We start from the raw sequence: 12,336 nt of genomic DNA, 5'->3' as shown, positions 1-12,336 counted from the left end.
TGAAAAGTAACTCACGTAATGAGCTCAACAGATGCACAGTTCCACCAGGTGTTTGCTAATTGCTGCTGCTAGTCTGGAGGAGCTCTGTGGAGAAGGTGCGGGAGAGGGATGCTCTGTGAAACTGCAGCTCCAACAAGGAGCTTAGTGGAATTAGGTGGTACTTTGTGGGAGTAAATGTTAAGCCACCTCGAATGGTTGCCGTGGGAGATTCCAGGATTTCTCAAACATGCATGAAAGAATCAAAACAACACTTCAAGTATGTGAGGGAATGAGATTATACCATGATATAAAGCTCAAAAAAGTCAATCCTATATAAAATCCCCCCACCCTTAAATCATATCAGTTTCCTTTTGAATTTATTTCATGTCAATCAATCAATCAAATAAATTCCCATTTAACCATATAGCATTTTGTTGTTGTAACAAGAGAAAAAAATGTAGAACTTTGCTTTTTTTTTTAAATTAGACTTTTCCAATTTAGTGAAATGCCCTTATATATCCCCTCTTTTTTTTTTTGTTTGATCAATGCTGAAAATATTCATCTCAATCAATGTCACACGTTCCACATTTGGTGGAAATGCGAAGGGAGAAATCCACGAAAGCTACAAAGAAAACGTCTTTCTACGTCTCAACTCTGATGGCTACAAATTCAAAGCAGACAAAAAAAAAAGTTTCAATAATTCATCAGAAATTCGTGAATTATTCACAGGGTAGAGTGCAGCCAGCAGAAGGTGAAGAGGAGCAAGGCAAAGGGAAAGCGCTGAAAGTTGAGACGAAGCAGAAAAAGAGAAGAAAGCGTGGATTTCTTTTAATACCCAGTGGAAAACAAAAGGTAATGAATGTATTCATTTTCTGAAAGCGCTGCACTGCTGCAGGGCTTTCCTCTTGCCCTTCCTTTCCTTCAGCTCACACCAAAGAGGGGTGTTCTCCCATAGGTGTGGGGCTACTAGAAGGGGTGATTTTCAGCCAGTGAGTCCTCTGACACACCAACATTAAAAAAAAATAAAAATAGAGAAGGTGTGTGTGTGCATGTGTGTGTGTTCGGGGTGCTTTGACAACCTCTGCCAGTGTTTTGGCTCTGAGTGCCACAGCCAAAGACAACATGGCTTCCCTAAAAAAGGAAGTCAGAGATCAGTCATTTGATGGTCAGTTGGTGGAGGATGAAAGATATCTGATGTGCTGAGTTTGGGGAATAAGTACCAAGGAATAGTTTTACTTTTATACGTGCCTTGAAAAAGACGTTTTCCACATTTTGCAATGTCCCCACCATAAACTTGAACGTATTTTACTGGGATTTTTGTCACAGCTCAATCCATCATCTGAAAATAGAAAGACAAAGACCATAAGCATGCAGCCAGAGCTACAGTTCACTGTTTTAGCAAAACTTTTGTGGCTGTTGTGTGACGAAATTTGGTAACTCTAAGGAGGGTGAATACGTTTGAAAGGGACTCTATCTGATGAGCCAAACACGATAAATTGGATTGCGAAACATTTTCCCTTTTGTAATTCAAACTGGTCCTGAATTAAAGTGAACATCCAAGGCTTCCCTTGACTCCTCCAAAGCAGATGTAGACACTTTTATGAGCTCTCCAACAACAATCAACACAAAAGGTGATCCGTGCCTCTGTTGCTCAGCAGGATCTGTGCCTGCTAATCAAAGCCCGCACTTATTTCACCTCCACAAATTTAGCAGCTTGGGCTCAGAAAATGACCGACCAGCTGTTGTGTGCTCATGTAGTACATGGTCCGAAAGACACACATGCCTGCCTGCCGCCACCTCAAAGGTCTGCCGCCTTGTTTTTAGCTGCAGGCTTTAATCACTTCAGCAGATCACCATAGCAGAACATACTGTGTGTGCACTCACTTTGTGCTCGCTTTCCACAGTTTCCAGGAGGGATTTTTGACCCCATCCATTCCCCACCCGCCTCCAGCCTTCGGCACCCGCCTACATCAACCCCACTTCCACATGTCTGGGCACCAGAGTCACTCCGTGCATCCTTGGAGAAAAGCACACGTGCCTGACTCACATTAAGGTCATGTGTGTCAAACATGTGAAGTCCTGCCGTTACTAGAGCAGAGGAGGGATTACAGAATATTCACACCCTGGTCATCAATGCAAAGTTTTTAGGAGACAAACTGTTTCACAATAACAATGTGGGAGAAACCAGCAGCTGGGAAATTCACAGTGCAGATGTGCAGGCACAAACTCTTGTGACATAATATTGACGTTGAGAGGGCAGATCTTTTAGCCCTCATCTGGAATTAAACATTGTTACTCATATAACATAAAATCAAGAAAACAGCTCACAATGGTAAAAAAAAAAAGAAAGAAAAGAAAAGAAAAGCTAAATAAATAAAAACAAATTAAGAGAAGGAAGTAGCATGATGATGTTGCTAATTACATGAGTCTGATCACCAGATGAATCAGACAATATAAGTACTTCTACTAAAGCGAAAGTCTGGAGCATTTCGGTCAATGCCAAGCAGAAGTGAGATCATCCAGGATCAAAGAGAAGGAATTTATAAAGTCCATCAATCTTTTAGGAGTTATAAAACAATCCCCAAACAATATGGAGTCCATCATTCTACAGTCCAAAAAGGGAGCACAAAAGGTAATATCCCTGTTCAGTGAAGAAAGTGCAGACTCTACAGGCTAGAGTTAGAATAAAAACAAGAGGCTGAGTATGGCTGGTTTGGAAGAGTTGGCAGGAGAAAGACGTTTTTGACCCTAACATGGCAGCACACATCGGTGGAAAGGGGATGATTCTGTCTTGATTTGTGGCAATAGGACTTTGTCCAAGGTTACATGGTGGTGGTTTGTACAGTTGTCTGACATCAAAGAGGCCTCTGGTTTAAATCTCAGCTGCAGAGGCCGATAGGTCTTTGGAGTAGGCCTGTGTTTCCTCTCAAAGCCAAGAAGAATACATGTTTGGTTAAGTGTTGATTGTAAAACTGGCCTCAGATGTGAGAGGTAGCATGTGTGTTTGTGTCTCTGTATCGACCCTTTGATCGACTGGCGACCTTCTCAGGCTGTAACCCACTCGGTAGGATAATCTGTGCAATGCAACCTGGTGATTATCTCAGTAATAGAAACAAATAAAAACCAAAATAGCTGAAAGAGAAACAATTCAAAACTTTGCTTTTCACTTGGTGTCCAGATTTCACTAGAACCAAAGAATCTCCAGAATGAAAATAATATTTTAATAAAAGACTCTACAACACAGTGCCTCACAAAAGTGTTCATACACCTTACGCAGTTTTGTGATATCACAGCTAAAAGCTGTAATATATTTTAATGGGATTTAATTGCTCTACGAATATGTTCCATCTTCCTTCCCCCCCAGACTAAACTACACGTCATTAGTGACGGGGCTTTCTGCTCTGAGGTACCATGGCTATAGTACTCTCTTCCCAACAATCTGAGGTTGCCACACACCACTAAACACATTAAGAAAGAGCCAAAAACATTCATATCTACAAAATTTAAATGTACTTTTAATCCTGATGGTTTTACATGACAATGTGGCACTGACATTTTAAAAAGTAGAGTGCATGACAAATACAGTAAATGACTATTATCATGACAGACCTTCATTAAGTTGAGCATAATTGGAAAATGGATGGAAAATATTGCATTTAGAAATAGTTTTTACAAATAAAAATCAGAAAACCACAAAGAAGCAGCCAAGACCATGACAACTATGTAGGGGCTGCAGTTTGTTTGTTTAGATGTCACATAGTTTGCTCAGATCCAATTAGACCAAAATTTTACTTTTTCATCCAACATCAAAAAGGACAAGCTGTAGCCAATCACCAATAAAATACTTTCCCCATAGTTTTAACAGGATCATGCTGCGATGATGCTTTTCTTCAGCACTGAAAAGATAGTCAGAGTTGATGGAGAGATGGATGTACATATTGCAATGGAGTGAGGAAAAACTTGAGGGAGAAGTGTTTAGACACTAAGATTTGTCAGATTCCAAACACACTTTGAATCAAAATCAAGAAATTACAGCATGAATGACGTGATAAAATATGAATTTCTTCTGCGAGTTGGACTGAAAAGCAGCGAGGAGTAACCACCTTCTCTTCCCGCAGATAGCAAAGAGGAGATCAGTCCAGTTACTGAGGGAGTAAACAGAGACACGTGTTTATGCTGGCGGGATGAGCAGCCAGAAGGTTCCATGGGAATGGCAAACTCACATCTAGTTTGGAAAAAGAAAGAAAAAAAAAAAAAAAGCTCCACCGTGACTGAAGGGGCCAGTGAGGCTTTGAGGTTCAGCACAATCAACGCAGCATGTTTTCCAGCCTGCTTTACTTCCCAGTACTGCCTCACCAAGCAAAACATATCTGAGAGATCAGCAGGGAAGACGCTGCCCTACCAGGAATACGCCTGTCCTCTGAAGGTCAGTGGGTGCACGCAGCACAGAAAAGTGGGACAACTTTATGAGTTGCCTGCTGACTGTATGTAATTTCTACACTAATGGAGGGACCGGAATGCCACGGACATCCCAGCAGAGTCGTTTGTGTGACTGCCTCATTGTGCAATGTACATAATTTCATCCCCAGAGAGGAAAATCTATGTACAAATGCTTGGCTTGCATTCCCCTCTGTGTTGTGCTTATATGAATCCGCCATGTGTTCCAAGCTGTTTTCTCCATCTAATTGTTTTCAAAAGGAAAAATTACAACCAGCAAAGGGGTTCAGTGGGCCAACAGTAGACCACAAATACTCCACTGATCTTCTTTTAAGTTGGGCATAAATTTCCAAGGGGGGGGGATTTTATTCACCAAGCCTAGCATTACCATCTATGTCACAATACCATCTGTCTTCAGGGAAGAGAATGGGTTTGTTGTATTGACATTTTGGATATTCATCAACAGCCTCAGAGTCTATTAATTCACATAATTGCATTAAGCGATTATTTGTTCTTTTTGTCCTGTTCGTGGCAGCTTTACAACTATAAATGCTGCTCCTGGGGTTGTGTGTCAAAGAGGAGAGGTCCAGCTGTGGAAGAAAGTGGTTCAATATGAACAGAATTAATGTTTGACGAGCTTAACGAGCTAACAGGAAAATACAATATCTGCCCCATCAATCATGGCCACTGAAGGGAAACGTACACAGATGCACACACACCTCATTAACGACACATAATTATGTTTATCACCAAGATGCTGTCAGTGCGCTCCACATATATTTATAGATTTCTTTTTGGCTTAAATCAGAGAAAATGTAAAAAGAATCCAATTTCCTTGCAATGACCTAATGCCTCTTACCATCTGAAACAGGTAATAGGTGTTGAATAATTGCAAGGTCTCTCCAGGACTTGTGAGAAGATAGCTGAGCATCGACACCAAGGAGCCATAGAAACCCGAATTCTGTGGCGAGGGTCGCCATCTAGTGGACACTAAAGTAATAACGCCCCGTAATCGCCAATGTAAACAGATATTTATTAAATATAATTAGTCCATGAAAGTGCTTTGTAATGAAATAAAATGAATCATATGCCAGTGCATAAAATTACAGTATTATTAGAAATAGGATTTATTTCAGGAATTGAATTCAAAAAGCAAGTTTTGTAGAGATTAATTAGGAGAGTGAAATATTTGAACTGTTTATTCTGTTCATTTTGATCATTTTATAGGTTAAAAACCTTCAAACACAGTTTGCCAGATAACTAAAATATGACACTAGATCATCACCAGGTGGCCTCATAAAATCATCACTGACTTTGGAAACCTCATAAAGAGCTTAAATAGCTTGGATTCCACTTTTCCTCAAGACACTGGAACCTTAATTTCCAAATAAATTGCAAAACTTACTTTCATCTGGAAAAAAAAACAACAAAAACAGCCTAGATTCTTATTAGAAGCTTAGGACATCCATGGTTCAGGATTGCTTAACACTAGGAATGTTTTAGCCTTTTCCCCAGACATGTCTGGGTGTTTTTCCCTGGAGCTCTGACTCCAACGGAGCACAGTTCAAACTTTCTGAATTTCCTCCAAATACTTGAATGGTCAATGCTTCAAGGCTTTTGTAATCCCTGTTGCTAGTGTGCCTTTTTCAACCATTTGTCCTTCCAATAAGGTTCTGATGCAGCCTTGTTTGAAAAGCCCAGTAGCAATGACCTCTTGTGTCAGGTGTCTGCAACTTTCTACTGTGAAACAATTTCCCATGATTGCATCAACCATAGAATCATTTTGTTGATCTTATGTCCTTTTATTCTCAGACAAACTGGATTTTAGGTTATTTTTAGTTGTAAGCTATGACCATAACACTGATCAAAATCCTGTCAGTAATGAATCTATGTATTGGTTACTGAAATGATTTTTTTTTCTAATATATTGAGAGTTTTCTGTAACTATTCATCTAAAAGTCTTTATTTTTAATATTCATAAAATATAAAAGCTAAAGTTGCTAACATTTCTTTTGAATTCCTGTATTTAACACAAACTTCAAAGTTCTGATAACAACAAACATGTTTAGAAGGCATCTTCTTTTACCTATAACAAGACTGTAACCATACTGGTGGTTTAATAACTTTTTTACATTAAGTAGTCGCATTGTACTTTTTGTTTTGTACACACCACACATCATGCTAAAAAAATACCAATGATATGATGAATGTTTGAGACGGAGCTGTTTCAGTCCACTGTGACGCCTTCAGGTAACTCCACCACCACCGGAGCACAGTCATCCAAGTCTGCATCAAAATCCCAGCAAAACTTCTTAGTCAGGTGGGCTTTGAACTTCTCTGCTTTCTTTCGCAGAGTGCTGTCCACACCAGGTCCGGTGGCAAACTGGAAAAAGTCCTGCAAAATAAGTCCAACAGTAGTGGAGTTTGTCATTAAAGCTGCAGTACGTAACTTTTAAATATATAAAAAAAAAATTATATATTTGTTGAAACTATCACCATGTTGTACTAGTATACTGTGAAACCTGTTAAAAAACTCTGCCTTCTCCTACAGTCCCGCTGTCATCTACAGAAATATGCCGCTCAGTCAGAAACAACCAATCAGAGCCAGGAGGAGGGTCTTACCGCTGTCAATCAAACTAGTGTATGTGCTGCTCACACCCTCCCCCTTTTTCTCTGCTGCTAAACAGCTAGTTTACCGCAACAGAGACTGCCAAGAATGCTCAAGCTTTCTTGTAATGAAATCTGTTGTTGTAAGACGTTTCTCCTACATCAGGACATTATACGAGGTTAATTGACAGCACTGAGACCTTTCTCCTGGTTCTGATTGGCTGCTGTGACTGGGAGTGGAGCATTTTTGCAGACAGCAACAGTAGCACTGTGAAGAGGTAGAAGAGCTGATATTTTCACAGATATTTGTCTCATACCATATAGTCAGGAATTTTTGTAACAGTTACATACTCCAGCTTTAGCCCATTGGATAACACGTAAGCATTTTCAGAGAAAAAGTGGTTAAAATAGATTGAAAGCCCTCCAGGCTGCCTGGAGTTTGCAGGAGACCTGCTGATTCTTGATTGTGTTGATTGTATTTGTATCTGACTGTATGATTAATCTGTAATGAAATTATTTTTGACTGGCTTTTATCTAACATTACATGTTGTTAATTGGATGCTGTATAAATTAACCTGAAACTGGATTGAAGTCTTCAGTAGAAATGCAAATATTTTATTGGCCAAAAAAAAAAAAAAAAAAAAAAAGTTCAAAAAAGATTCATAATGAAACCGTGAGTGCAAAATTAAAGCTACAGTGTGCGTCAGTGAGTTAATACATTTGACTTTGATGCTCCAGGAAATGATAATGCAGTTTGTTGACAATCATTACTCAGAAAGCAAAGCTAGTATACCATTCACCTCCTGAGGTTTCAGATTTAGTAACTTTTCTAAGCGCTGCCCCTTTACCTGGAGTGTGCTGGTGAGGAAGTTACTCTGCGAAACGATGTCAACGAAGAAGTCCGGGGGTACTTCTCCAAGCTGATGGTAGAGCACAGTGATGAGGCCCAGATAGAGCTCCTTCCGCTTCCTCATGGCGTCCTCTGAGCGGCACAGCAGAGCCAGCAGACACTTCCAGTGCTCGAAGCCCTCGTACACGTTTCCGACCAGGAAACACACAAAGGCAAACTGCAGCTCACCTAGAAGAGGTCAGATGAAGGAGTTTATTTTTATTTTTTTCAAAAGAAATGTAACAGAATGGTTATGACTAAGAATTAATACACTTAGCCTACCAAGCAGGTTGAGGGGTTGGTCCGGGTAGTTCTGCTCCAGCACAGTCTCCAGGGAGTAACTCAGGTCCATGCTGCATCGGGTGATCTCTGCAGGAGAAGCTCCAGGAGGGTAGGTCTTCTTGGGAATATCTGAGAAGCGTAACTCTGTGCCCTCCCTCTGCTTCATCTTCGGAAGCCTATCGAGTCCCTCTCTCATACTTTGACAGGCTGTGTCATTCCTTGGCTGCTCTGCCCGGTCTTTCGTGTGTCTGAGCTGCAGCTCAGGGATGATATCACTGAAAGCACACACTCGACCTGACAGGGGCTGCAGGTTAACAGCTAGCTCCTGGCTGATCTGGTCAGTGAGGGAAACCCACTTCCTCATCACCTCATATGGATAGGGACCCAAGTAAGGATCCAGCTCTCGCAATGTGCTCCGGATTCGGTTCACCTCCTCGTCATTCTTTGAGGCTGAGAAGTCCAGATCCTCTTCTTTGGGGTCCCAGTGGGCCAACAGAATCTCTCTGGGTTTAAGAGTGAGGAAGAGGCCTGACTTAGGACCAATTTCTCCACCACAGCTTGGAGAGTTAACGGAGCAGAAATGGAGGAAGTGGAGACCCGGAGGTATCATCTTCACTCCTCTAAAGCGAGGACCCACCTGCCAGCTCTTGCAGTCTATCCCCAGTTCTGTGCCCTGAGGAACACCCAGCAAGACCAGGGTGGCTCCTTCCTCAAACAATCTCAGAGCAACATCTGGATCCATGTCCACACAACTGCTGCCCGCCATGTTTGACTGAGAACTGCACACCGGGTCCAGCAGGACAACTCAAAAAACCGAGGTCTGCTCTCACCTGTTAAATGAGCTGTTCATGTCCGGAGCGCTTCGCCTCTAAATATGAAAACACACACGGATGCTGTTCAGCTACACAGTTAGAAAAATAGCTGTCCATTCATGTACTCTAAAAGAAATATTTTCATAACAACTTTTATGTTGTCCATAAACCACCTTAAAGTTGGCCGTTTTCCCCCCAAAACGTTGGGAATTCGTTTGCGGTAACACTTGTGACACATTTTCATTGGTCCGGGCGGAAACTGCGTAGTTGTGGAAGAGTTCCGCTCATCTAGTGGCGTAGAATTAAAATTAAGAAAAATAAACATTGTAATAGTTGAAAAACAAACAAACAAACAAACAAACAAACAAACAAACAAGCAAACGTTTCAATTTTTACACATTCTTAAGAATTTTAACGTTTGTAAGGGACTTTACTGATCCAAACTACCAGGCGCTATTAGTAAAATTTTACAATACAACACATTTGCAAGAAAGGATACGTTATCTGGGATGTTGACAACTGAGAAAAATAGTGTAAAAAAAAAAAAAAAACACAGTTTCAACCTAATGACAAGAAAAATCCGTTGAGAAATAATACAGGTCAATCTATTATGATAATTCAATTATTCCATAAAAGATTCTAATCTGTATCATAATTTCTAAAAACACTAGATGACTGTCATTTCAACCAAAGTGATTAGGAGCCGCTTTGGAAGGTAAGGTGAACGTACTGTTTAAGAATTTTTTCACTTTACCATTAACTTCAAAGGTTTTGGGGAATATTTTGTGATAGTGCTAGTGTTGAATAGCTAACTGTTGAATAGTGTGGTGTACTCTTCCTAAGTTAGTGGACAAAAAAGTGCTTTTTAAAATGTGCAAAGTTTATTGTTTAATATCCTAAAGCTACTTTTTGCGTCAAAAGCAACTGTCTCCCACAGACTTCGTTAGCTTGTCAAATTTGACAATCAAAGAGAACTTCTAGTGGCAAGTCTTTTGCATTTTTATTATGTGGTATGAGTATTTTATGGTTATAGTGACATGTGGCTTACAAACATGATACATAAATGTTACATCAGGAGAGACCTTGACAATGTGCATATTATTAAAGTATTTGCATGCACTTATGATACTCTTAGCTTATCTGTGGTTATGATGAAACATATAACGAGGAGCAGTGGTGAGATACAAAAGACAGGCAGATTTTATACACAAAACACTGAGAACTTAACAGCAGCAAACATTTGTTATATTCCATTAGAAAGAGAGCTGTGTATAAAAAAAAAATAGGTCATTGAGTTCTGTAGCGGTGCTGTGAACATTCTTGTCATCTGGTATCTTCATGAAAGGGTGGCACAGTTTGTCCTATTTAGAGAGAACATGGACGCTCTGAAGTTTCTTCCAACAAGTGATCATCAGCTTTATAACTCGGATCAACCTCAGTCTCCTCCTTTTTTTTCCTTGTATTTTTTTGACAGCTGAACATGAGGTTTTCTTTTCCTGTAAAAAGAATAAGAAAATACAGCAGATTTATTTGAATTATATTTAACTCAGTGAATATTGGTGACAGCTTTAAAGATGTTTTTTTTTTGTTTTGTTTTGTTTTTTTTTACCATGTAATTTGGACTGCAGTTTTGAATGATGAGTCGCTCCATGCTCCCGATTGGCTTTTCCAGGTCAGACTGCTTGCCACTGCTCTGACACAGTATCTGCTGCGTCATACCATAGATGGACATCAGGATGCGGCGTTCCTGTCGAGACACGACATCCCAAAAAACAAAACAACACAGGGACAAGGTTTGAATTAGTTTATCACGCCTGACAGGTTATAGTCAAACTGTATGAGATTTTCAGAAAAATATGTCTCAACATTGGCCAACATGAGAATTATGGGACAAACTGTGGTAGATTGTTTACCCTGTCCATGGTGCTGAAAGCAACTATGAATGACTAAGTTGCAAACACAACAAAACTGAAGAAATCAGAACATCTTAAGATGGACAATTTTGCAGGATATGTTATTAACATGAAAGTGAAGAAGGACTCAAATTATTCATTTTACTAAACATGTATTGGATCAATCATGTCAAACAGGAAGTAAGCTGCAGAGGAGGAAACAAAAAATTGGAAAGTAAAAAAATGAATATTTAAATATGATGTTAAAAAATCAGTACTGAAACAATATCAAATGATAGGAAAGAATAAAATCATTGGGTGACAAATAAAAAAAATCTAAATACATTATAAATACAAATAATTCTAAATGCACATAATTCAGCTAAATGCTGACCTAAATCTTGTAAGCTGATCATATTTTGGTTACTGTTCGTGGGTCTGGTGGACTTTCTGCATTTTATTGCTGAAATTTAACCCAAACAAAAAATGTTTTACATGAAAATATAAAATACATGTTCACTTGATCTTAAGTACATCAATGTAAACATGATGTAATGGATAACTATGAATTTTTGCCTTTTAACTTTGAAAACATTTTTAAAAAAGTATCACATGTTCATGTTTGCTGGATGTCGAAAACGTAATTTTAAAAAGAACAAAACAAATGTATGTTTTTACCTCTAAGATTTTATGATAACTTGTGTTTTTGCTCACCCAAAGATTGCTTGAGATCAGCAAATACACCAAAAACAAAAGAGCTGCTGAAAGCCTGCAGCTAGAACGCCTCGGATCAATGGGTTGCTGAGAGTCGAGCCCCTGACATTATCATTTCCAAATAGTTACATGTTGACTACACCCACACACACAAAAAAAGTATTTTTACATAATCATTGTATCTGTACAAATTACAATGTTTGTGGTGCATCTATTGATTAAAAAACAAAAATCCCCATTTTTTCAAAACCCAGTTTTTGGCACAGCCTGTGAGTAAACTTTATGGTTATTTGAACAGTTTATCTCAAAAACAAAAACTGAATTATATTTAGAACCAATCCAATACCACATGAATTAAAACTTAAGCACTCGCTAAATGTAGATATTTTACCATAAGCATCTATACAATTTTCCTATTAAAATCTCTATGAGTCTGCAAAGGGTTAAATGCTTCGCAAATAAGTAAAAGCATTTTAAAATCAACTCAGTCCAAATTGATTATTTCCCATGCACTTGCTTCTCCAGTTTGCTTGGTGTGGTGCCACTTACTTTTCCAGAGGGACAAGGGTCTCTCTCCTTGAATGTAGTGGCTGAGCCAGTCAAATTCTGAAGGAAGAATCACAATTAGTGTTTTCCTAAAGTAATTACTGCGCATTTGTTCTGTCTTGAAAGAGAAGAAAACAGATCCCCAAGTTCTACTTGTAGATCACTGGAGGGCAGCGTG

At 39.3% G+C, this 12,336-nt stretch overlaps 1 protein-coding gene across 1 annotated transcript; it reads right to left on the bottom strand.

Moving 5' to 3' along the window:
- Positions 1-5,432: 5,432 nt before the first annotated feature.
- On the bottom strand, positions 5,433-9,263 carry aar2 (AAR2 splicing factor). The gene is made up of 4 exons (XM_015054598.1): positions 9,180-9,263; positions 8,195-9,062; positions 7,872-8,101; positions 5,433-6,811 (listed from the first exon to the last, which is right to left on the bottom strand). Exons 2-4 carry the CDS (start codon positions 8,958-8,960, stop codon positions 6,644-6,646), a joined length of 1,164 nt encoding a protein of 387 aa, XP_014910084.1. The 5' UTR covers positions 8,961-9,062; positions 9,180-9,263; the 3' UTR covers positions 5,433-6,643.
- Positions 9,264-12,336: the final 3,073 nt, after the last annotated feature.

The sequence above is a fragment of the Poecilia latipinna genome, unplaced genomic scaffold (assembly GCF_001443285.1).
Source record: "Poecilia latipinna isolate Pla-1442-1.1 unplaced genomic scaffold, P_latipinna-1.0 Scaffold56, whole genome shotgun sequence".
Classification (NCBI taxonomy): domain Eukaryota; kingdom Metazoa; phylum Chordata; class Actinopteri; order Cyprinodontiformes; family Poeciliidae; genus Poecilia; species Poecilia latipinna.
The sequence above is the reverse complement of the archived record's forward strand: the minus strand, read 5'-3'. Positions and strand labels throughout refer to the sequence as shown.

Excerpts from the sequence above, each read along its gene's own strand:
- aar2 (XM_015054598.1), bottom strand. The coding sequence starts at position 8,960 with ATGGCGGGCAGCAGTTGTGTGGACATGGATCCAGATGTTGCTCTGAGA. Across the intron at positions 8,102-8,194 it reads CCAACCCCTCAACCTGCTTG|GTGAGCTGCAGTTTGCCTTT; the intron begins GTAGGCTAAGTG and ends GACCTCTTCTAG. Across the intron at positions 6,812-7,871 it reads TCCTCACCAGCACACTCCAG|GACTTTTTCCAGTTTGCCAC; the intron begins GTAAAGGGGCAG and ends CTTATTTTGCAG.